At 35.5% G+C, this 27,377-nt stretch overlaps 1 protein-coding gene across 5 annotated transcripts in view; it reads left to right on the top strand.

The window, feature by feature from the left end:
* Positions 1 to 2,418: 2,418 nt before the first annotated feature.
* TRPC3 (transient receptor potential cation channel subfamily C member 3) overlaps positions 2,419 to 27,377 on the top strand; it is a 61,027-nt gene continuing 36,068 nt past the window's right edge. The window contains exons 1-2 of one of the 5 annotated variants that reach the window (XM_039320144.1): positions 2,419 to 5,107; positions 17,296 to 18,067. In XM_039320144.1, coding sequence (XP_039176078.1) covers positions 4,848 to 5,107; positions 17,296 to 18,067 — 1,032 coding nt within the window. In that variant the 5' untranslated portion in view covers positions 2,419 to 4,847. Of the gene's footprint in view, positions 5,108 to 11,952; positions 12,386 to 14,005; positions 14,455 to 17,292; positions 18,068 to 27,377 lie in introns of those variants that run through there. The other 4 variants (XM_039320143.1, XM_039320146.1, XM_039320148.1 and 1 more) reach the window with 4 other exon arrangements.

Below are 27,377 nucleotides of genomic sequence, written 5' to 3'. Positions count from 1 at the left end.
TGAAATGCAAAAAGAATAAAAGGAAATAAAAATTCAAGAAAATAGAAAAAAATTAAAGAAATCGATTCTGATCTTCTTTATAGTATATAAATACTATTGTAGATTTACTTCTTTCTCTAAAGTTACACTGTGACTCTCCTCTTTCTATAACATCCTATTTATTCCAAACAATCCTCTGAATCAACGCATGCATTTGCACCCAAAATCTTCTAGCTTTTTTGCACATACATCAAGTGTTTTGTCCACTGTTTCTTTTCTATAAAATGTTTCTTCTGTTGAAATCAATAAAGATATTTCCAGGCACAGCCTGAGTTTATATCGCTTCCATATTCTTAATATGGTCATCTGTAACATAAAGATATTTAAAATCCACATTAATTTTAATTCCCTTTTTATGAACCTGTAATTCCTTTAACTTTTAACTTTATCGTACTGTAAAAAGCCATGTCATTTGAACCTCAGATTATGCTCCTCTAATTCTAACAAACGATTAAAAGTCATACAGTACAATCACCAGGAAAGCTCAGTCCTTCCAGAAGCCATCAATTTCAGGGCCAGCCTGACTTCAAAATGATGTTCTACATGGCAAGTGCCGCAGCAGAAAAGGGTGCTCCTCCTGGGACCCTTCAATTGGGTAGATGTCACTGAGGAGAGACGGTCCTCAAATAAACTGTCTGCATGCCATGCGGGGCTTCATAGGTTATCACCAATGCCTTGAATTGGATCTGAAAGCAAATTCGTAACCAATGCAGCTCACACAGCAGAGGTGTAGTATGCACAGAACTGTCTGCACTGCTGCATTTGCACCAACTGAAGCTTCTGAATATTATTCAAAAGCAGCCACATCTAGACCACATTGCAGTGATCTATACAGGAAATATAGATTTTATGAGCAATGAGTGAGTGTAATGCTTCCTGATCCACAACTCCTGGTGCACAACTCAAAGCTGTACAAAAGCCTTTCTAGGCACAAATGTCACCTCCTCTTTGAGCAGGAGTCATGAATGCAAAAAGGCCCCCAGAATGTACGCTGATAAGTGCAACCAAAGATACTAAATTCCTAGAACCAGGTAGCCTCCAAACTGAAAGCCACTCAGTTTTACCAGGATTGAGTCAAAATCTGTTGTTCCCCATCCAAATCTCTTGGAAGACACTTGTCTGAGAACTTTACTTGTTACATTTCTGCCTCATGCTCAAGTTTCTGTTATCTATTACATTGGCAGCATCTCTTCCTCTTGTCCCTCAAGGCCCTTTCCTCTGCCTTCTACACCTCAGTGTGGTATTGAGTTATTGAGTCATTCTCTTTTCTAACTTTTACAGAGACTTCCATAATACTTTTCTTGATTTATTCTTAGGACATTTTCTGGGTGGCTGACTAAGACCAATGTATATATCATGCTGTCAAACTTTAAAATAACTAAGCACTGAGTCCTAATTTTAAGATCTACTAACTACTATAAAACTATTTTCCCAGTGAAATGATGACTCTATGACAGATAGACTAGCAGATTCTAATAGCAGCCAGATTCTATAGTCAAGGATATGCTGTAGAATAGCTGAAAGTGGACCAAATCATTGTTATATTTGACATTTGATTATGCCATTAATTATTATTTATGAATATACTACATGAATCACTTTATTTTGGATCTTCTGAATTTTGAAATTCTGGACATTTGTAAGAGCTAATTCCTAAAATGTTCCATGTGGGGTTTCCAGAAAAATATTTTAACATTTTTGAGGTTGGTCATCACATATCAACAAATAGCCTATTCATTCATATTCATATTACAAATATTTATGTAACTATATGCACATTATTTTTCCCCTTAGAAAACATACGTATTTCCATTTCAGGAAGTTGATCCTTGGCTTTTCCAAGTAAAAACCAAAAGTCTTTTTTGGGACTTGTTTGAGAAAAGAAAAAAGAATTGCTGTATCCTAGAAATACGTATAATACTTTGAACTCAGTGCAAGAAGGAAATTAAATCTTGATGCCCAAAGATTCTTTGTGTAATTACTTACTAAAAATAACTGTTGTCAATGAGAAAAAAAATTGCCTATGGGAAAATGATTTCCAGAGGGACTGCCATGTTAGCCTGTTGCAGCAAAAACAGGTTCTTAGGGCATAATGTTTCATGACAGAGCTGTCTCCTTCAGACAAATGTGACCCTTACTTCAGAGGTTTTCATAAGCGGGAATTTAAATGGGAAAGGCACTTTAGGACTGGAGCTGAATGGCAAAGGAATACAGACAATGACAATTCAGTCTGAACATTGTGTTGTGTGTGTTGCAAAAACTTCTGCAATCCAAGTAAAGCTAAAATGTAGTCGCAGCAGTCAAATGTACTGTTTTCTTGGAGTGCTGTTGTTCGTAATGCTCCCTGCAGTGAAACTAGTTAATTTAAGACTCTGAATTTTCTAGTCTTAGGAGTGTCCGCTTTAAAGTGCTTCACTCATTAAAAATTATATAAGGCAGCCCTTTCCATTTTGCTCAGAGAGAACTGGATCTCTGCCTCCAAGTCCCCTCTTGATCACATCATATGATACCTTCTGTAGATGGCAAAGATCTTATCTGTTGCAAGGAAAGAAGGAATACATTTCAAGTATATTAATTAGAAGTCCTGTGCTTATTCGCACACACGCACACACAAACATACACACACATCAATAGAGGTTTCAACAAGGCCATGATTCACATTTAATAAAAAATCAAAATTAATAAAAATCAAACATATTTAATAAAACAATAAAGAGAATAAAGCATGATAGCATTATGCTAATTTTACATTTATAAAGATTTTTGTTCACAGCTTTGTGATGCAGCATGAGATTTTCAAATAAAAATTATTAGAACTCTATCAAGAGTGATTTCCATCTAATTAACTTAAGTATTAATTATGATGCAATTAAACTTGTAGTTTTAATAAAACCAGGAAATATGTTTACAGGAAAAACCAAATTTATACATTATGTTAGGAAAAAACTACATATTTTATATATTTAACCAATATAAATTTGATTAAATAAAACAATTATAATGTAATTTATTTTAATTCTATGCATATAAATTATATGTATACATAAATATTTTTAAAACCACTGTAAATAAAACTGAAAACTATTCATCTATAATTTGTAATTTTCAGTTTAAAATGGCTTGTTCTTTCTATCTCACATTGCCTGCATATAACAGCTATAAGAAGCTTTTAGGTCCCTAGATTTGAGAATGATCGTTTAATGAACCATATTTAAATTGATCCTTGAAACCTTTATAATAATTATTTATTACTGTAATAATTGTACTTGATATAATTAGACTAATGGCCCATTAAAGGCTAACATACCATTACAGTACAGATTTAATGGATCTAAGACTTCATCAAATGCATGGATTGGAAGCTTTCAAGCTTGGTAGGCTTTTAAATAAATAGTTGGGAAACAACAGTAACATTATAGAGCAATAAAATCTAATGGTATGGTAAAGCTTAATATGCATCATTGTAGGGACCATTCATTAAGGTAACAACTATTGGAAGGTTATTTAATATGTATAGACTATATTCATATGATATAGTTATCCTCAATTAACTGAAGGGTGGATAGTTGATTCAATGAACCCAAATCTCTAGGTTCTTATGGTGCACTGAACCATAAAAAGCATATGAACTGAGTTTCCACAGCCTGCTAGACTAAAGGTTGGTTAGACAGCTTAAGGTTCAACATGCTATATGGAGTTCATTAGAGTGTTTATTTTTAATTATTATTTTTTAAATTCATGGCACAGAAGTCTGGCCTAAGGCATTTGGCAGCTCATAGTGAAGGATACAATTGTGCTTTCCCCACTGCACATCCAGAAAATGATGGGCGAGATAAAGGAGTCCCATTGCCGGTGCGGTTGGTGCTCCCCAGCCACGCGAGGACAGCAAGGTAGCAGTACCCAAGGACAAAATGCAAAACAGGGTTCGTTTTGTCCTCTAGTATCTTACAACTGCTTCCTGCACCGCCTACAGTAAAAATAAAGGAGACAGAACTGAAATTCTCGATGGGTTCTTACACGCGTTAAGTTCCTCCTTCATTCAAGGACAGTTAGTCAAAAAACGGCCGCGGAGCTGGGAAGATGCCGAATGGGCTCTTTTCTCGTGGTGGATCGAAGCTGCATTTGTTGATTTGCACAAGGACCGGCCTGTTTGCCTGAGGGAAAAGGCGGAAGGGCACCGATGACAGGCAGGTGATATCACGTCTCACATTGGAAGGGATGCTCGCCTCTTTAAAAGTAGTACACGTGGGTGAGCCGATTCCATTAGCAAACGCGCGCCTTGAAGGCTAGTGCGCTGGAAGCGGGCTGCTCGGAGAGCATTTGCACGCAGCGGCCAAGTTGCACCGCGGCCGGAATTTCTCTAACTGCCCGGCGCCGCGCTTCCTCGAGTTGATGCGGATGTTGCTGATCGGGAGGGACGAAGGAGTCCTGCTCCTTGTCTTCTGATCGCTGACGGACTGTTATCTTCAGATGGCAGACGCCCTCCAGTGTCTTCCGTCCCTCAGCTCAGCCGCAGCACGAGGCGGTGAAAAGGCGCGGCGGTAACAGCAGAGCCTCGTTTCTGCCTTTCCAGTTCCTGTGCTTTCTCTGCCCCTGGTCGGACTCCTGTTAGGCTTCTCTCTCAGATTAGCGGCGCTACTGGGGTCGAAAGCGGCCCGGAGGAAACATTTGCAGCTTCTCCAGCGGCCGGCTGGCTGCTCGCTCGCCGGCGGCGCCTTCTGCTTCTCTTTTGCCCCTCAGCAACAACCAGCAACTGAAAGGAGGGGCGGTCGGTGCCTCCCGAGCTGAAGCCAAGGCGCCGCCGCGGCATGTCAGTCACGGGCAAAAGAATCAAGGAGCGGGGAAGCGTGACCTTCACCCAGCAGCAGGAGGAGGAGGAGGAGGAGGAGGAAGAGGAGGAAGGCACCTCTGAAGAAGAGCCCCCGTTGCCGCCGCCTTCACAGCAACCCCGAGCACGTCGAGGGTGGAGGGGGGTCAATGGCGGGCTGGAGCCTCCCCAGCACCAGGCGGTGAAAACCCAGCGAGAAATGTCCGGTTGCTACCCGCCCCTGCCAGTGGTGGGCGATGTGTAAGCTTTTAAAGTCTGCCTGGGCTAAGGGGTGGGAGAGCGCCTCTTCTCGGAGGGAGGGAGATCCCGTAACGGGCTATGGGCTGTCCTTTGTCGCATCGGACGGCGGGGCAGAGCGGTCGCCCTCTGTCCGCGAGAACCAGCCGTGGCAGCTCCCAGGAGTTGTGGGCAGTTGTGAATGACTTTCGCTAAAAGAGGATGCAGTTAGTCGGTCGAGAGCAGGCTTTAAAGTCAAGGGAAGAATAAATATTAGAAATAAATATTTCAAGGGGAGGAAGCTCCTTGTGCGGTTGACGGGAGAAGAAATGTTTAGGAGTTGTATTGAAGGGGTGTGGTGTAATGGCCCGCGGGAATTCCTAAATCGCGATTTCTTGGTCTTTAGCTAATTCAGTAATTGGGAATTGATACCACTTTTCATTCTGTGATTGTCCGTACTTTTTTGTAGCCTCCTAATTTAATTCTGGCATCTCGAAGTTTGACTCTTCTCTTTCCTGCACAGATGGACTGGACTTGCCTATTTTAACAATGCTGAGGTTGCCCCTTTAGATTAAGGATCCTTGCATAATTTTTTTTTACAGTTGTAGGATTTCTCTCTCTCATGGAATGACTCTTTTTTTTTTAAGATGTAGCCTTAACAAACAAAAGCTATGCATAATATAATTAATTCCCCCTCCCTCAAATATGAGGGAGAAACTTTGAGAGAACTTTCAAAATTTAGATTCTAACAGAAGTAGAATTCTCAGTGTCTTGATGCTGCTGTCCCATATCTGGCAAGGAAGTGGGGGGGGGGGAATCAGTAACAATGGAAATAACAGATAGGTCCACTACCAACAAATTTCAATATATTTGATTGCCCCAGTTTCAGTAATGTGGTGACTAACAAAGTAGCCAACTAGAAATGGTGAAATATGTGTTTTTAAAATAGAAACTGTAGGATATAAATATTTGAAATTAAAAGAGGTGGGGACTATTGGTTAAGGAGTTACAATTTAGCACACATATTCACACATTCTAGTCCAGAAGTCCCCAACCTGTTGGGCACCAGGTTCTGTAGAGCAGTGGTTCTCAACCTGTGGGTCGGGACCCCATTTGGGATCGAACGACCATTTCACGGGGGTCGCCAAACAAGGCTGTCCGCCATTTTTTCCCCCTTTTCTTTGGCCACGCCCCTGGCACCCGGTGATGTATAAGTGGTTGGGGGTCACCACAACATGGGGAACTGTATTATGGGGTCACGGCATTAGAAAGGTTGAGAACCACTGCTGTAGAGAAAGGTTTTTCCATGGACTGGAGAGAGTGTGGTTTTGTGTGCTGCCTGCATCCCACTGATGGGGCTTTGCTTGTTTGTGTGGACCGATTGCTGGCATGCCACAGACTGGTACTGGTCCATGGACCGGGGGTTGGGGACCCCTATTCTAGTCTACTGATTTGGAATGTCACGTTGGACTAAGCAGGGATCTATATACAAAGATCAGTACTGTCCCTTTACAGTTTCTGGGTAAAAGGTAGTATGATTTAGATCACTCAAACACTTATTTACACATGTCATACATAGCCATGTTTATTTTAATCATGGATCATAATTGGATGGTATCAAACTAAGCCATAAGACTACCATAATGTGCTTTTATATAAGCTGCTAAACCCAGCCCAATGAATTCTATCATTGTACCAGGATATATCCAAATATACAACTGTAGGAAAACAATAGAAAAGGCAGCTGAGAAATCAAGCATGGAAGGTACAGATCTTAGAATAGAATCATAAATATGTGGGTTTGAAATGCTCAATATGAAAACAGGTGAAAGCTTAATTTGAGCTGAGGCTTATTGAAGCATGAACAATAATAAAAGAAAGTTCCACAATCGTTGAAAAGAGACAATTTTTCGGGGATTGATTATTTTATTTTATTCCAACTTTATTTATAAGTAACTCAAGGTGGCAAAGGACTCCCTGTATATAGTCTATTTTACACTAAAGTAAACCATTATCTCTAGAGGTAGGTGTTGCAAATATGAATAGTAATAGAAATCTTGACTATCTTGCTACACAAGACTCTTTTAAACTAAAACACTATACTTTATACATATAAAACACCTCCTCATAATCATTATGCTGGTTAGGAACTGTAGCTTTTGTCATTTGTCAAAGGTACATTATTTCTGCTATCATGTTCTATAAAAAATGACTTCTTACTAAAATGCTCTTTAAAATGATGATATAGAAATGATTAGATCAGAAGTCAACTTTTAAAAGCTCAGGCACAACTGTGAAATAATCTAGAAACTATTTCCTTCTTATGCAAGTATCACCTTAAATATTACATGTTTTCATGTACAAATGCCAGAATCTCATACAATATTTCATTTATTCTGTCTTTCTACACATTAGGCAAACATTCCTCAGACTTCTCTCTCCTATTTTCCCCACAATAACAACCCTGAGAGATGAGTAGGGCTGAGAGAGTGTGACTGGCTCAAAGACACCCAGCCAGTTTTTCATGCCTAAGGCAGGACTAGAACTCAGACTCCTGGTTTCTAGGTCAGCATCTTAACCATTACACCACACTGATTCTCCATATAAAATAATTGTTATATATATATATATATATATATATATATATATATATATATTTGTTTTCTGAGGTGAGATATATAATATATAATATATATATATATGAAGTGTCCAGTGAGAAGGATTCGTAAAACCTTTCTCCAAATTTGCTTTAATTTATGGAATTGTGAGACATTAATTCAGTTCTAATATTCTGCTGAATACATTTAATTGACAATGACAACATTTATTTAATAGGAACAGATGAGTCAGGGGTGTTTTTCTCAAGCCACCTGAATAGCTGCCAAGAAAGAAACTCCAGTTACTGTGTCAGTTCAGGCTCTTGAATTGATGTAATCATTTTGCTATGCTTCTGGTTACAAAATAAATTACCTTTCCTTCAACTTGCCTTGTATGTCTATATGGCAACAAAAATTAATCCGCAATGATGAAATGAATTACAGTAAGATGCTGAACCCCTGATTGTAACTTTTAATTAGAAATATTTTAACTACAGTGTGTGTGTGTGTGGGGGGTCCTTGACTTATAACAGTTCATTTAGTGATTGTTCAGGTTACAGTGGCCCCTATGACCATTTTTCACACTTGTGACCTTTGCAACATCCCCATGGTCATGTGACCAAAATTCAGATGCTTGGCAACTGGTTCATATTTATGATGGTTGAAATGTCCTGGGATCATGCAATCGCGTTTTTAACAACTGTGCTACTAACTTAACAACTACATTCCATATGTGTATGTGTATATATATATATATATATGTATATGTATATGATGTATATGTATATCAATATGCATGCATATATAATATCTTTATATACAGTATATCTATCTATCTATCTATCTATCTATCTATCTATCTATCTATCTATCTATCTATCTATCTATCTATCTATCTATCTAATCTTTGCATTGATAAAACTCAGGACTAGTAAAAAATCTTGCCACTACTTCAGTCTTATATAAAAGACACTAATCTTCCCTTTGGGACATACAATATTTATCCCAGACTTAAGTTGTCATAGTGTACCATTTTGGAACTATTACTTTTCTGTGAAGCTAACACAATCCCACTAAAGGTGCAAGGTTTGTAAAATATGTAATACTTTGCCATTCATTATGGAAATAAGGTAGCTGCATGTTGAAGGTGAGATTGGAGGCCTATTTTGAGAGTGCTTGGAAGTGAGGGCATTACCCCCCCCCCTCCAATTATAATTATTTCCCTCTCACAGCATTTGTCCTATTTATTAGCATTTCATTTCTTGTCTTCCTTTCATATTCTCCTTGCCGCTTTTGACATCAACTCTTGTTCAAGTTACCCAAAGTTTTGCTATTTCTGTTTGAAGAAGATGTGTGTGTGTGTATGTGAGTTATTCCATTTTACACTGCTCTGAAATGTAAGTTTTAACATCCCTACCTTTCTAAGCTTTTGTACTTATTTGCCTCTTTCCCTGTTTGTCAGTTTCAATTACTTCCTTTCCCTGAAGAAGAAGACTGATTGGCCAGGAGTTAGTCATTTTTGGCTAATTCCTCTGATCCTAGCTAATTATCACAATCCCAGCAGTGTGTACCTCTGTCCTCTCTGGAGCTACTTCTCTTATATTGCCTTTCTGTATCTTTGTTTCCTTCACATTATTTTAAACTGGGAGCTGCCCAAATATGGGAGGAGATGCAGATAGAACAGCCTTGAGAATTTCAGTGATGTCCTGAAATCAGATCCATCCCACTTCTTCTTCACTGATGTTATTAGTGGATGCTTTCCTTATTGGCTAAAAGAGAATAGCAGCAAAACTACCTGAGAAAAAGCCATGACTTTGCCTATAAAGCCTGCCCTGATCACAAATCAGGATGACATCAATGAGTAGGGGCTGAGGACAGCTGCAATTGAAGCACTAGCTCTCAAATGATAGCCATAAATTTCCAAAATGAAACTGATTTAAAAAACACAACAACCCTAATGTGTAGAAAGACAGAATAAATGAAATATTGTATGAGATTCTGGCATTTGTACATGAAAACATGTAATATTTAAGGTGATACTTGCATAAGAAGGAAATAGTTTCTAGATTATTTCACAGTTGTGCCTGAGCTTTTAAAAGTTGACTTCTGATCTAATCATTTCTATATCGTCATTTTAAAGAGCATTTTAGTAAGGAGTCATTTTTTATAGAACATGATAGCAGAAATAATGTACCTTTGACAAATGACAAAAGCTACAGTTCCTAACCAGCATAATGATTATGAGGAGGTGTTTTATATGTATAAAGTATAGTGTTTTAGTTTAAAAGAGTCTTGTGTAGCAAGATAGTCAAGATTTCTATTACTATTCATATTTGCAACACCTACCTCTAGAGATAATGGTTTACTTTAGTGTAAAATAGACTATATACAGGGAGTCCTTGACTTACAACCACAACTGAGCCCAAATTTTCTGTTGCTACATGAGACATTTGTTAAGTGATATTTTACGATGTTCCCACAGTTTTAAATGTATCATTGCAGTTGCTAAGTTAATAACACAGTTGTTAAGTGAAACTGGCTTCCCCATTGACTTTATTTGTCAAAAGATCACAAAAGGGATCACATGACCCAGGACACTGCAGCCATCTTCAATATGAACCAGTTTCAAGCATCCAAATTTTGATCATATGACCATGATGGTACAACGGTAGTAAATGTGAAAAACAATCATAAGTCACTTTTTTCAGTCCAGTCACTAAATTAACTGTTGTAAGTCAAGGACTATCTGTAATTTGTCTCTGTAGAGAGGTTTCATGCTTTATGGGCCACAGTGTGAGCTGACATCCACTCTTTGTAATTTGCCAAAGTGATTGCAGTTATGCATAGCAATTACTTCTAAGAGGTAGTGAAGTTGTGTGCTGGATTCTAGCCTATAAAGCACAATTCCCAGCTATAGGAACCAAATAAATCAGATCAACTAGGTCAGTTTCTCTTCTGAGATCTTGCATCCATATATTGATGTTCCGCTTTTCTATAACACTGGTTTTTTTATGTTAAGAGGTGCTATGTTATAACCATTTTTTCTATGACAATATTAGAAAATGAATACAAAGCCTATTTAAGAATTAGGTATTATTGCAGTGTAGCACTTCTATGTACTACCGTCAATTGGAAAGTTGCAAATTAAAATCTTGAACGGCTATAGGATCATGGACAAGCTATTCTTATCTAACTCCATATACAGTAATTATATTCTAAGAGAAAATCAATTGTTTAAAACTTAGTGCAGCTGGCATTTGAATCCTTTAAATGTTCTGAACCATGATAGGTGTACTATCATCCATTATTATAGTTTTTTAAAAGTAATTAGAAAAACTAAAGTTTATAGTTTACTGTGTGTGTACTGTAATTTCAATAAAATCATAACGAAATAATGAAATAATTTGATTGTCTAATATGATTTATATGTGAAGGAGAACTAATAGTCACGTTTGTTTCAAGCACACTCAAGTCCTAATGACATGTCCACATATGGTTTTCTTGGTGACAGTATAAAAGTAATTGTACATTGTCCCCCTTTTTTCTTCTCTTCATCCTCCTCTCCCTGTGTTAGAGTCTAGTCTTTAATTCTGAGGAATCCTGGTGAAATCCCATCCAAATACTAATTTCAGGCTTATATTTTGTATTTCAGTTTCTTGAAGGCTGTTTATTGGAATGCATTTTCTGAAATCTGCCTCATTCTGATCAGTTCTACTGTAACAACATATGTGATGGTACCTTGCTTCTCAATCAGTGTAATAGGATGTGCTGAACTAGTAAGATATCAGAGATATTGGGATTCTGGCTGAATACCAGTTAGAAGTTTGTTTCATAATCTGATGTATACCATTGTATACCTCAAACCTCAGAAATATTCCTGTATGTCCTCAGGAATAAGTTAGAGTCAAATATTTAGTAGATTTTTGTAAGATATCTTTACTATTTTGCATTACTGAATGAACGGTCCCTTAAAGAATCAGCAACTCTGTTTCTTACAAATGTTTTCTTCCAGAACTGCATTTTAGAGGCGTTCTATTAATCTCTTTCCATACAAAGCCACATGCCCCTCCCTACTGGCAATTTGCACAACTTGAAACCTTTTCACGATCACTGCATTTTTCTTCCTCAGCATATTCCCAAATGATAAAAAGCAGTTTTTTTGTTTGAGATATCATTATTTCTGGAATTATTGCATCTGCCATACCTTTGCAGCCTATCAGACAATAGGCTGTTTTTGGAAGGGATTTATTTTTGTTTTATTTATCTATCATATTTGTATGCCCCCCCCCCCAAAAAAAGCATGACTCTGGACAGCATTCTTGCTTTATCTCCTGCCTTTCTGTACCTGTACATAGCTTTAAATTTTTATGTTTGAATTAAACAGCATTTACAATAAATTTTTTTCTCCCCTTTTTCACAAAAGTTTAGATATGTTCATGGAAATTCCTCTATCTTGGTGTTTGCCATGAGTTGTTTATAACTGCTATTTTTTTTCATTCTTTTCTTCCCGCTTCAGCTATAAAAGGCTTTTGAATGTGTATTTGCTACTACATTATAATGGAGCTATTATATCCAGGGTTTTTCATTTGAATTTTTTACCATTCATCTTCTCTCATTATCTCCTCATGTTCTCTTAGAAGGATTTTTGTTTAATAGGTTACCAGGCAAATGCACAGAAACCGCAATCAAGGGTTGGAGAACACAGGTGACAGTAGCAAGTTTCTTTGATTTTTTTTTTCTAATCATTGTTAATTGATAGTGCAGTAGTTCCACAGGTGAGCTCAGCAGTTGGAGTCACTGGTAAATCAAGAGGCTTTTTAAATTTTAAATGTTCAAACATATAAAAATGTCCATAATTATGATGCTCTGAATTTCACAAACACCCAAGGTAAGAAGAACGTGGCACTATTCCAAATTAATTTAGTCTTGCATTCTAAAGGCTTGAGATATTGATGGCTGGAATTTGGAAGCTTCTTAGATTGCAGCTCATGTGCTTAGAAGTATGTATTACATGCTAATGAAGCTGGTATGGCAAAGCATAATACTAAAAGCAGTACCAATTAAATGGTGATTAAATTCCTGGTGATTGTGTTTATGATGATACTCATCCAAATATAAAAGAGCAATCATAGCGATGTTGGATTCTAATGATTTGGTATTGCATAGAACATTCCTGGCAAAAAAAAGAATTCTACAATCCATCTTGTATTCTCTCCACTTAGGAAATCCTAAAACTGGCTCAAATCCCAAAAATATTTATTTCCATTGCCAGCATTAGACTAATATTGCTAATTTATTTAAAAACTCCTATTCTTCTTTTTAGCCAAACTAAGCTCAAAGTTGAAGGTTTCTTATAAATGATTAATCATCCTAAAATGATGAGACCTTTAACTTATTTCTAGAATTACATTTCTTTACTATCAAACCGTATATTTAAATGCCTTTGCAAGATCTGCCACGCTTTTTTACCATTTGCTCTTACGAGATTTTCTTTGAGAAGGAACCAGATGGAGAACTGATACACCTTTATTGGATCTGATAGTTTGTATAATGATAAAAAAGGAATAAATCTGAGTCATATCAAAAGCAGTTTCATCCAACATCATGCCCGATAGTGAACAACAAGAAGACTTTGAGAGCAATAGTTTTCTCAAGCTTTTCTTTATTAGTGATGGGGAGTCAGAGTCAAATTATATATAATGACTTAGTTTTACTATCAATTTAAGGGTTATTTAATTTAATTTAAGAGTAATATCTCACAGTTATATTCAATAAGATAAGAGTATTATTTCAAAGTGGATTTTTAAAAGGGTGGTTGAAGACATGTCCTAGTCCAGTACCCACAGGAAATATGGGATTTCAATATTCAATCAGTAGAATCAATAATTCCTCATGGTAGAGATTATAATCCAACATATCTGGAAGATACCAAGTTGCATAAACCTGCTTTAATGTTTTAGTTGCAACCATTGAGAGCAATTTAATAAAGGTAGAATTAATGTGCTTTTAAATATGTTTGGCAGATTTTTAACAGTAATAACTGGCTTCAGGATTGCAGTTATATGGTTAAATAATAAAATTGTATTAGTTAGCCTTTAAAACAGAACAGAAATATATATTTATCATTTTAAATATTAATATACTTTTATAAAAAGTCCATATATGTAAACATTTACAAATTTAGTACTGTATAATATTTCTTTTATGCTGTGTAATTCTGCACCTTAGGTTAGATTGATGTGTGTATAGTTCTTTTATCAAAAGTAAAATATTATGATCATATTATTTAATTTTTAAAAAGTACATTCCTTTAGCCAGTCAACATTTGTTAGAATGAAGGAAGCAGTGAAATAAACTTGAGGGTATATAAAAAAGTACATTTGGAATAAGCAGCCCATGGTCTGTACATAGTTGCTGTAGTTCTTCTCTAATTTTTTTGGCCCCAGATACCTTGGATATTATGCTGCCAAAAATGTAGTGGCAAATTGCCAAATTACAAAGTTTTCAAGAAAGCAAATGTGGGTGAACATACCACAATGTGTCAGAATGGATGAAAACTCAAGCAGAAATATTACCTCAGAGGGGACTAAAATTCCGGCCCTTTCTAATCTCTATCACAGACCCTTTGTATTTTTCAAAGCTTCCCAAGGCGGAAGATGTTTTCCACCTTTGATGTGCAGTAATGCTTGTTTAAGGAACCATGCAGAAAGATACATGACTACAAAGTGGAAGTGCTCCTGGCTTGATACATAAAATTTCACACCATCATAAAAAGTAATGATACTGGTTAATTGCCATTTTTTTCCAACAGAGTTACAGTTCCTGTTTCCATAAGTTAATTTTATTAAACTTTCAGTAAGGATATACATGTGCAATTTAAATGTAAGTCTCTTTCTACTGGAAGTCATTAAAAATAAGAGTTTACTCCAGTCAGTTTAAAATTGAGTCTGAATAATAGCAATAACAAAAACAATCCATAAGAACAGAAGGAATACCCAACAGATTTACCACTTAGGCAGCAAGCATCATGCAGTATTATCTGTCAGAGAGTAAATTAAATATTTTCTTCTGATAAACAGCTTTTCCGCACTTGAAACAGCCTGATTGCTATCACTTCTTTTTGTGCCTTTTGTGATGATTTCTACTACATTTTAAATTGGGGTAAATAGAAATACTTTTACTGTAAAACATTCTATCCATAGCAAAATATGCTAAGAGAAATTACTGGTGGGCCATCACTTCTGTGATGTGATGAGGACTAAGGCTAAGCGGTCATCCTCTGCTATGGTATCATTTCACCCCATGAGGTGGAACTTTCCTGACCTTTTGAAAGATAGTGAAGCTGGATTTCTTCCAGAGGTTCTGAAGTTAATTGACTAAAGAGAAAGCCCTTTCATGATTGATTGGAATTTAATGTGTAAAGATGTTTTTATTTGCTTTTAACTTAGACATTTTAAATGTTATTTGCCACAGATTATTTAAATATCTTAAGTATCTTATATACTGCAAAATCCAATCTGAGTTGGTCATCAGAATCAGAAGTTTGTTTCTCTAAGCTTTTGGACTCATGCTGGAGTCCATCCTCAGGGAAATTCTTAGTTTCCAGGATGCCTTTCTTATCTTATATACTGTTCAGAATCTTTTGATTGTAGCAGAATGAAAATTGAATGTCCTGCTTTGTAATCTGTTATTTTTGTTTGATGAGGTATGACAGTTTGAGAATTGTACTTTCATGTTTTCACTTCAAAAGGAGAGAAATACCTTAGATAGATGCAATTTGTTAGTTTCTTTAAAAATTCAGTTGGAAAATTAAATGAAATTGCACATAACTTGGCAAGATTTGCTCACTCAACAAGTTTTAGGACTGCAGCGTGGTACAATTATCATTGCAGCATAATAAAATAAATAAAATTTATTTATTTATATAAAATATAAATTTATAAAATAAAAAAAAAAAGAAAAATATCAAATTAATTTGGCTTGGAATTATGGTGCAAATCCATTATAATACCTTTTCTCTATAAATTTTATTTCTTAAATTTATATGCTGCTCATCTCATCGATAAAGCAACTCTGATACAAGAAATAGTATCTTGAATTTGAATTTATTTCCTAGTTGGTGTGATATGAACTAAAATAGGTTGCTTGCAAGGGAAAATATAGACTGGTGGGATGGATCTGATTAATCTTTTTTTTAAAAAAGCCAATTATTATTAAGTATTATGTGGACATGGTAGAAGTAAGGAGTAAGAAGATAAAAAGATATGGAAAGGTATAGTGAATGCTATTACTGTAAATTAGGTTATCTTTTTCCTTTTTAAAAATCTTTAACTTTATTATGATCACTAGGAAACATTTTTAAAACATATTTGCTTTTATCAACAAAACAGAAAAACAGAAAAATGAACATTCACACGAACAAAAAGAAAAAAAAGCTTGTGTACAAAAAAAGAAAAGAAAAAATGTCAAATGTCATATAGATCTAATATTAAACATAAGAAATCTACCATGTCTGGATGCTGAAAAATAAATAAAAAACCTAATATGTTCTTCTCCCCTTATGTAACAGGTCTCAAATAGTTATAAACTTTCCCATCTATATTTAGCAAAATTCTATATTAAGTACACAAATATCACAGATATGGAAATCTGTCTAATAATCAAATTGACCCAACATCTAATCACAATATATATGTAAAAGAAAAAAAACCCAGTGAACAGGTTGTCCTAAACATTACACTAATCTTCAAATCCCTCTGTTCACCATCTGTCATTTAATTTATAGAAAATCCACAAATGGCTTCCAGTCTCTTATAAAGTTGCCTAATCTGGTGTCTCTAATCAAGGCAGTTAGTTTTGCCTTTGCTAAATCAGTCAGTTTTAAAATCCATTATTCAGTAGTCAACATTCCCTTTTTTCCAAATGCTTAGTATATACAATCCTTGCAGCAGCCACCATACAAAGAAATAGTGTCTCAAACTGTTTTTCAATTGGTTTGTCCATAATACCTAAAATAAAAGTTTCAGGTTTCATTAATATTTGTGTCTTAAATATTTTCTATCTATGTATGCCAATGATACATCATTTTGTAAAAAATTTATTTCAAACCATAATTCAATCTCTAACCAACATTTTATGCAACTAATATATGTTACAAAGTACAAATTCAGAAAGCCTAGATATTTTCTAAAATCAATAGAAACACATGAAATAATTCACTATTAACTCTATAAACACAGATAATAAAATACTATGGAATTTAAATGTTAAAACTAATTGATAGAATTATAAAACTATGTTGTCTCTGATAGATAAACTAATTATGACCACCATAGTGTATATAATACCACGAACATCCTACATGTGAATATTCTTGTCTTTCTAAATAGATCTTTTGGACAATTATTCCTGGTGGGTTTTTTATTTATACAGGGTCTTAAAGTAATTAGACTATCTTACCATTACAATGCAATATTATTTAGAGGGGACCAACTGTCAAAATAAAGTGTGAACAGTAGATTATTGGGTAAAGGAGTTTGTTTGAGGGAAGCTGGTTTAGATTCTGTAGAGATACTACGATGAAAAATTCCCATAATGACTCTTTTTGTTCAGTAGGTTCATTGATGGAAGTCCTTCTTTGAGACGAGTGACTATGATGAGAGAAAAGGGAAGACGACAAGCTATCAGAGGTCCAGCTTTTATGTTTAACGACAGGGGCACAAGCCTCACAGCTGAGGAAGAGCGTTTTCTGGATGCTGCAGAATATGGGAATATTCCTGTGGTGCGCAAAATGTTGGAAGAGTCAAAAACATTAAATGTGAACTGCGTTGACTATATGGGCCAAAATGCCTTGCAGCTTGCTGTAGGCAATGAACATCTTGAAGTGACAGAACTTTTGTTAAAGAAAGAGAATCTGGCACGGATTGGAGATGCACTGTTGCTTGCAATCAGCAAAGGATATATCCGGATTGTGGAAGCAATCTTGAATCATCCTGGATTTGCAGCTAGCAAGCGGCTAACTCTGAGCCCTTGTGAGCAGGAACTCCAAGATGATGACTTTTATTCTTATGATGAAGATGGCACCCGCTTCTCCCCAGACATCACACCCATCATTTTAGCTGCTCATTGTCAGAAGTATGAAGTGGTACACATGCTGCTAATAAAAGGGGCAAGAATAGAGAGGCCCCATGATTATTTCTGTAAGTGCAATGATTGCACTGAGAAACAGAAGATTGATTCTTTTAGCCATTCTAGATCAAGAATAAATGCATACAAAGGGTTGGCCAGTCCAGCCTATCTATCCTTATCTAGTGAAGATCCAGTACTCACTGCTCTAGAACTTAGCAATGAGCTTGCCAAACTGGCTAATATTGAAAAGGAATTCAAGGTAAGTCTCTTTTTTCATACTTTCTCTTTTCTTGCTTTACACTATTCTGACTTTACATTATTTTTCTGCATTTTATCTGAAGGCTCTTACTCTTTTTGGGGTCAATGGGCACATCTGGAATTTTGAGAACATCGTATAAAATGAACACTATGCTGGGTTTATTGAATTAAATAGCTCTCCATTTGCCAAACTTTAAGCTGGGATGATTGCTTCCTACAGATTCCTAAATTCTACTCTAGGGTGCTTGTACCAGACTTTTTGTTGTCCTGGTAAATGGCCAGGTTTCTAAATCAAACAATGGACTGAAGTCCCCAGTGCTTTTTTTTTGTTAAAAAAAAAAAAAAAAAGGTGCCAGAACTCACACACGTTATACAATCCGCCTTGCCTGCCCTACAAGGTGCCATCCAAAAAAGGTACCGGAACTCTGTTCTGGATGTTCTATGACAAAAAAAGCTCTGGAAGTCCCCAATCATTTTAATTTTCTACGAATGCACTTATAGGTACATGCAGGGGAAAAAGCATTATTTTTTAATCTGGAAAGATGGATTTGGTATTTGCTTTTTAGCATGCTAGTTATAGTTATTTTTTAAAAAACTAAAATGAAGAGTACAGACTCTGGCAATTGCCATACATCCACGACTCAAGCCTTATCTAATCCTGCTTGTGTTGCTGTTATGATGTAACGTTCCTTTGAAAAATAGCTTTGCTTCAAATGAAAATAATATGGTACTTGCCTTGGTAGGTACCAAATAAAATAATGAAAAATGAGCTCTGTGAAAACCAAATGAGTATCCAAATTTTAGGTCCTAAATAACTAATGATTAAAGTATTGGACTTGGTACATAAGAGTCCCAGGCTCAGATAGTTGTAGACATTAAAGTCCCTGGGTGACTTTAGGCCAGCCCGATCTACATTGCAATGTGGTTGTTGTAAGGAAAATAAGAAGGAAATGCTTTGTTAATTGTGTTGAGCTCTATTATACAAATCTAACAAATAAATGATTTTTCTTATGTCCATTCACAACTTTTGAACATTATGGTTTGTATCATGTGAATTTTGAATGCTTTTATCATTTTCCCATCTAAATAATATTATGATCACTGTATAATAGGTATGTGTTTACAGTTCCATGATTCTATTAAAATGTGTATAATTGTACTGTTCACTTTCTCCCCGTGTTTACATATTTTAACATCACAATTATATTGATTATACTATTTTTTCTTGATTTCTTTCATTGTTTATTTGGCTCCTTTTTTGTGAGTGTTTGTTCAGATTCCATATCAACTAGTATATAAAATTAGAATTCTAGCCCCTGAAAAATCTTCATTTACTGAAAAAGAAAAAAATGAGTCAGAAGAGACAGATTGTAAACAAAATTAGTTATACAAATGACACGTCTTTCCAACTGTAACAAACATTTCAATAGGGTCTTTCAGGGTCACTGTTAGATTACACTTTTTAAATTAACTTTCCCTTAAATTATTATAAGCAGGCAGAAAACACATTAATGTGTGAAACTGTTTCAAGTCTAGAGAACTGTGAAGAAAATACATGTTGATTTGTGTTTGAGTATGTATTTGTGGGATGATGCAGGAGCAAAAATTGGTGGTCATTGTATGTTTATTAGCCTGCCTTAAAACATAGAAATGAATAAATCAGAGTCCAGTCATATTATGCAATTCAGTTCAGCTTCAATGATATTTATTATTTAAAGCAACTGCTGTGAAATTAAAACTTGACCTATTTGCAAATCTGATGTTTTGTATAACTGCCATTATATTCAGATTAAATAGTTTGATGTTTAATCATTTCATTTTAAAAATTTGTGTTTGATTTACATTATAAACTCATAGAGCAATAGGCATATAAGAATGACCTTTCTGCAATATGATGAGTGAAGTGTTCTCAGTTTATAGCAGCTTTGCAGATTTTCTTATATATATTGTGCTAAGGTGATCCATTATTGTATGTATGTAATTTGGAACTGCCTTTCCTGTTAGATAATTTATGTGTCTAGATACTGTAAAATCTGACAATAGTTAGAATTACAAAAATAGTTTTGTAATGAAGTGATAAAAACCTGAAACCTAAAAACCTAAAAACCTCAATCCTAGTTGAGAAAGCGGGTCAAAGACTCAAAGACTGAAGCCTTGCCCTTCTGTATGTTCATTGTGCTGCATGTGAAAAAGAGACATAGCTATGATTGAATGGTTGTTGCCACCATGTTAGATTTTGATACCCCTGCAGACACTCCTCCTGACAGTGATTGTATCAGTGACAGTAACACCTAGAATAAATTTTTCTGACATTAGATTCTTAACAGAATAACAGAGTTGGAAGGGATCTTGGTGGTCTTCTAGTCCAACTCCCTGTTCAAGCAGGAGACCCTATATCATTTCAGACAAATGATTGTCCAATCTCTTCTTAAACAACCTCCAGTATTGGAGCACTCACAAGTTCTGGAGGCAAGTTATTCCACTGATTAATTAGTCTAACCATCAGGAAATTTCTCCTTAGTTCTAAGTTGCTTCTCTTCTTGATTAGTTTCCATCTATTAGTTTCCAACTATTGCTTCTTGTCCTGCCTTCAGGGGCTTTGGAGAATACGTTGACCCCCTCTTCTTTGTGGCAGCCCCTCAAATATTGGAACACTGCTATCATGTCACCTCTTTCTTTTCACTAGACTAGACTAGACATACCCAATTCCTGCAACCATTCTTTATGTTTAGCCTCCAGGCCCCTAATTATCTTTGTTGCTCTTCTCTGCACTCTTTTTAGAGTCTCAACATCTTTTTTATATTGTGGCGACCAAAACTGGATGCAGTATTCCAAGTGTGGTCTTACCAAGGCATTATGAAGTGGTACTAACACTTTATGTAATCTTGATTCTATCCCATTATTAATTGGCTTTTTTGCAGCTGCAGCACACCTCATATTTAAGTGGCTGTCCATTAGCAGTCCTAGATCCCTCTTGCAGTTACTGCTTTTGAGCCAACAGTGTGCTGCAGCCACAAAAAAAGCGCCACCTATTCTATATCTATGTGTTTGGTTTTTCTTGCCTCAGTGTAAAACATTTTTTTCCCCATTGCATTTTATTTTGTTGGACCCAATGTTCAATTCTGTCGAGAACCTTCCGGATCTTGAATCTATCTTCTGGGGTGTTGGCTATTCCTGCCAGCTTGGTGTTGTCTGCAAATTTGATGAGTTCCCCTCTATTTCCTTATTTAATTCATTTATGAAGATGTTGAAGAGTACTTGGCCTAAGACAGAATCTTGGGGTACCCCACTGCATACTTCTCTCCATGTGGATGTAACTCCATTAAGGACTACATGTTGAGTGTGGTTTCTCAGCCAGTAACAAATCCAACTAGTGGTGATGTTGTCTATCCCACATTTTTTTAGCTTACCAAGAAATAGGTTGTGGTCTACTTTGTCAAATGCCTTATTGAAATCCAAGTGTACTAGGTCCACAGCATTTCGCTGGTTCATTAATTTAGTCACTTTGTCAAAAAAATGAGATAAGATTTGTTTGGCATGATCTGTTTTTAACAAACCCATGTTGAGGTATTGCAATTCAAATACAGCAGGTTTTCTTTAGTTGAAGAAATAAAAATGGATAATTTTTGAAATGAAATTTAACAAAAATTTTTTTTAGAAGAAATACGCTATTTCTCATTTCATATTGGGAAGAAAATTAAAAAATAGGTTCAAACAAGACATAATATGGCTTGACATGAATGGATAATATATCCAACTATTTTAGCTGAATGAACAATCCATAGTTTAAAAATAATGATTAGATTGATATATGAATGCAGTAATTATTTGTCCAAAGAGTGTGATATAGAAATGTCATAATTTGAATCCAGGAAATTTTCAACTGAGTGCAGCTAATTATATTTACAAAATCTTAGTAAGCTTTGATCTTTTGTTGATGTAGTAACTTGCAAGTTGTTCTTACTCTACAAAAATCAAGCATGGCAGTAGCTGTCCATTAGAGTATTTCTTGTGATTATTAGATCTTAAATTTATGAGAGCTGCAGAAAAGAGTAATTGCTGAGAGAACACTGATTAAGAAGCAGAATCAATTAGGGATGGGGAGAATTTAATTTGCTTCATACTCTTATACTAGTTAACAGTACATTTTAATTGGCTTTTATCATTTCTTTCTCACCCTATATTGTGCTTAGCAAGGCTTTTTTTAAAAAAAAAACCTACAATGACTTTAAAACAATAGCAATTTCATATACCTCAGATGCTAACCAACATAGAACATTTGTTTTCAATCTTGTAAGCGGCCCAGAGCCTCTTGTGTAAGATAGCTATACAAATGATACAAATTAAATAAATAAAATAAGGCTTTGGCTGAGTTGAAGCCTTTTGCTGGAGAAAACAAAAAACAGACATGTAGAGCATTACATTTTCTTCCTGTGTTCTCTTTCCCTTGCTAGAATGAATGTAGCTTTCCTGTGTGCCATAAAATGCCTAAGCCTGATGCAATGGCTTTTTGTTGACCTGTTATACATTTTAGTTAAAGCAGATCCAACTCAGTGGCAGGCCCTTTGAAGCTACTTCCAAACCATTTTCCAAGTGAAGGAGAAGTGGTTGGTCTCAGTTTCTAGATCCATTGCTATAGGAACATGATAACAACGAAACAGTTAGAAATAAATTGTCACTGTTGATAGCAATTTAACCAATCAACTCTAAATTTCTATAGGCCTCATAGGTGAGCCCTCTTAGTATATTATTTCCAAAATAATTTTAAAATGTATTAGTCATTTTACAAAGATCCTTGCTTTATGTAATTGCTCAATTAAGAGTTGATACTAGGCTCCTATTGTGCAACATTGCAAGGTATGTATAGAATCTATGGTAATATATGTTGTACATTCTGGCATTTTTATTGTGGCGTAGTTTCTGAGCAGTTTAAGTCATGTGGCTACGATGTAAAGAAATTGTTGCACTACTTTAGATATAATTACATGTATGTAAGTAGGCAGAACTGTCAGATCATATTTAATTATCATTTCAACTGTGTCAGATTCCTACATTCTTGTTTACTGCTGTGGCTATTATTAGAACTTTCCCATAGGCTCAGCTCAGCTTTTCAGTATGTGCAAGAACACCATTCCTTTCCCCTGTTTTTTAATTATCTCAAGTTTGGTACTCATTTGTGGGCTGGACTGAGGAATATATCCTCATAGTTTCAGTGCTAGGGATAGAAATTTCTTTTTGTTTCAACACTGTGAAAATATTTTCCTCATTCAGTGGGTTGGCTTACATAGCTTACTAAATCAAAATAAAGCAATTACATTATTGTATGTCTTAATGCAATATATAAACCCAACTATAGTGGCTTATATACCTCAAATTAGGTTATAGCTTAAATACAAAGTGATTGCTATGTTGTTCTGTCCCCCCCCCCTTTTTTTATATATTTTGCAGATATATTTTAAACATAATTTAAGCAGTGTTTAGGGCATGTTCAGAATGAAATGCTGCAGGATTCAAGATGTCCTAAAGATTCTGGATGTGATTGAAATAAAATGAAGGAGCTAATATTTATGGCTTCATTTTATTTTATTTTTTTCAAATTCCACTTTCCTGGAAATAAATCCAAATTATTTTGGTGGTGTTAGAAACAATGCATGGAATTGCAGTACTGTATTTTTCTGCCATTTAAAACCTTGGATTCAGGGTGAGCAGTGAAAAATATTTAAAAAATGCAACATTTAATACAGCACCTTAAATTAAGACACTAAGATTAAAATATTTTTAAAAGATTAAAACTCATTTGAAGGCAGCTCTAAAATGAAATTCTTTAATCAAGAAAGCCTACAGGTAACTTCATGACTGCACATTAAAGAAAAAGCTGCAGGCTATATTAAGTTAAATAAAGTACGTATCATTGAGAACAGGCCTATAAGGAATATACAGAGAAATGTTAAAGATGAATCATTTGTTTTGTTGGAAATAAAATGTGCTGCTGTTGCTAAGTCTAGCATTTTATAAGGTTGCGTGACAGTGAGTAATTCAAGGAGACCCTAAGCCTAAAATCATCATTTCAGACATATTTTAAAAACATTAAAATTCATAATTGACCTGGCCTAGACCTGCTAGAAAAACTAGATTTTTAAAGTTATCATAAAGAATGTGGCTGGAATTATAGGGATCTCCAGGAATGCTATCCAGAGAAAAGATGTACCTTTGGGGTCCCATAAGATTTTTATTGATAGGACTGACAACCTATCTTACAGGATGGGAAGAAATGATTGGAGAAAAATGGACCTATGAATATCCATTGTTGTAATCAATGAAAAACTTTATAACTGAGAATAAGCACCTTGAATCACACTTGGAAGACAATTCAAACACTGCTTTGGGAGCTTTCATTTACCTCATTTATAGAATGAAGAGCCATGGTGGTGCAGTGGTTAGAATGCAGTATTGCAGGCTAACTCTGCTTACATTGCCAGGAATTCAGTTCCTTTGATCCTGACCTGCTCAAGGTTGACTTGGCCTTCCATCCTTCCGAGGTCGGTAAAATGAGGACCCAGATTGTTGGGGGCAATATGCTGACTCTCTAAACTGCTGCAGAGGGCTGTAAAGCTCTATGAAGTAATATATGTCTAAGTGCTATTGCTATTTATCTATTTTATTTCTGTAACTTCGTGCAACATTTGTGAAAATAATTTCTCCTCTAGCCTTAATTTCTTATAATAAGCCAGAGTGACTGAAAATTATAAAAAGATCTGAAATTTACATTTGGATAATATCTTTAACAAAATGAGACAAAAGTGTAAGCTGTTGAGTTTTATCAAACCCTTCATTGGGTAAGATATTATAGAATGCTGCAGATAGGGAACAAATGGGGGGGGGGAATCCAAAAATTAGATCAGATCTGACAGCCATGAGTTTTCCTTAAAGATTCAGTTACTACAATCAATCACTTAGAGCTTTATAATTTATGACAAATAAGGCTATGTGGAGCTGACCACAGCACTTTAGTCTGAGATGAGTTTGCAACCTGATTCATTGCCAGGTTTCTCCTCTTGCCAAATGTATGAGCTAATATTGGGGAATATAACTAAAGCACCTAAGAGTGCATAGAGTGAAACAATTGTTGAACACAAAGTTGTACTGGATGCTTTGAACTGATTTGAATATAGTCTGCACACATTTTAACATTTTTATCTTTTTGGAGGAGGGGCGGTATTGATTTCTTAATTTAATCTTCAAGCTTCTGTAGACAGTACCCCTTGCTCTTCTATAACCAGGCTTGGAGTGGTGCGATGGCTCAGCAGTTAAACACACTGAGCTTGGGTTTGAGATCCAAGCGCCGTGCAATGGGGTGAGCTCCTGTTACTTGTTCCAGCTTCTGCCCACCCAGCAGTTTGGAAGCATGCAAATGCAAGTAAATAAATAGATACCACTTTGGTGGGAAGTAACAACATTTCATGTGCCTCAGCTTATAGTCATGCTGGCCACATGACCATGGAAATGTTTTTGGATAACGCTATCTCTCTTTCTCATAAGAAATGGAGATGAGCACCACCCCCTAGAGTTGGACACAATTGGAAAGGGAAACCTTTGCCTTTATCTTTAACCAGGCTTAAAGTTTCTAAGTGCAGAAACATCACACAAAGATACACATTGTCAAAGTCATGGTTTTCCCACTTAACAGAATAACAGAGTTGGAAGGTACCTTGGAAGTCTTCTAGTCCAACCCTCTGCTCAAGCAGGAAGCCCTATACCATTTCAGATAGGTGGTTGTCCAACCTTTTCTTAAAAACCTCTAGTGTTGGAACACCCAAAACGTCTGGAGGCAAACTGTTCCATTGATCAATTGTTTTAACTGTCAGGAAAGTTTTCCTTAGTTCTAGGTTGGTTCTCTCCTTCTATCCATTGCTTCTTGTCCTGCCATCAGGTGCTTTGGAGAATAGGTTGTTCCCCTCTTCTTTGTGGCAGTCTCTTAGATATTGGACCACTGCTATCATATCGCCTCTAGTTCTTCTTTTCATTAAAATAGACATACCCAATTCCTGCAACCCTTTTTCACATGTTTTATCCTCCAGTCCCCTAATCATTTTTAACACATCTTTAACACATGACTGTGATTTAGTTGAATTTATTAAGATGTATTTCTGTAATGTGCAGTATGCTGTAAGCTGCTATTAAGAATCTTCACCTGGTGAAGAAAATGATGACAAAGAATGAACAAATAAATCAGACAATAGAACAAAAACCAGAGGAAAGTGACCCAAAGATGGAGGAAATTATAATTGAACACAGACAAAGAAAAATCTGCAAGATTTTGCTATAATATTAGAAATGGAAAAAAACATTCTATTTTTCAGGACTTCAAAACAAAACTGAAGATAAGAAAGAAGATTTGATAAAATGGATTATAATGCTGTCAGGAGAACCACTCGAATTGGAGGGACAAAAGATGAAAAGAGAAATTGAGGGAGAAAGAAAGTGGAAGCTTCTTGACGAATATAAATGGGTGAAACTCCCCCTCAAAAGCACCTTACTCAATTTGTCTTTCTCATTTTTAACAACACTTATAAAATACTGGAAGAATCCCCTGGCAAGCTGAACAGACTGATTTGGAAAGCTGCCTGGCAAAAGAAGAAGGCAAGAGCTAGACTCGAGAGAGATGATTTGACCTACCATATGGAGTACTACATGACTAAACACTTGTTTGAATATGGTTAAAAGAATAGTTAAATTTTGGATATGAATGGGTTTATAGTAAGAGATATGATTTATAAATAGTATAGTATTTCTTTATGATATGGGAAATATAAAAATAATTGGATGAATTACATGAACAAAATGTTTTGGATATTTAAATGTAATCAACTTGGAGAAAATTATAATTGACAAGAAATGTTCTGAATATTGAGGGGAAATTAAGCTTAAATAAGAATACGAGAGAGCCAGACTCAAGAGTGACCTAACAGATGGAGTACTATATGATTAAATATTTGTTTGAACATGGTTAAAAAATAGTTACAATTTGGACATGAATGGGTTTTATAATAAGAGAGATATGATTTACAAGTAGTTTAGTATTTTTTTATGATACGGGAAATGTAAAATACTGAGATGATTTAAATGTATGAAATGTTTTGGATATTTAAATATAATCAATTTTGAGAAAATTATAATTGACAAGGAACGTTTTGATTACTGAGGGAAAATTAAATTTAAATAAGAATTCTGAAAACAGGACCTACAGCATTTACATAAGATGATTTTTTGCAAACGCAATTGTAAAACAAACTGATTAGAAAAGACGCTAC

Source organism: Crotalus tigris, unplaced genomic scaffold (assembly GCF_016545835.1).
Source record: "Crotalus tigris isolate CLP2741 ecotype Arizona unplaced genomic scaffold, ASM1654583v1 scf7180000023625.2024221, whole genome shotgun sequence".
In the NCBI taxonomy this organism is placed as follows: domain Eukaryota; kingdom Metazoa; phylum Chordata; class Lepidosauria; order Squamata; family Viperidae; genus Crotalus; species Crotalus tigris.
The sequence above is the reverse complement of the archived record's forward strand: the minus strand, read 5'-3'. Positions and strand labels throughout refer to the sequence as shown.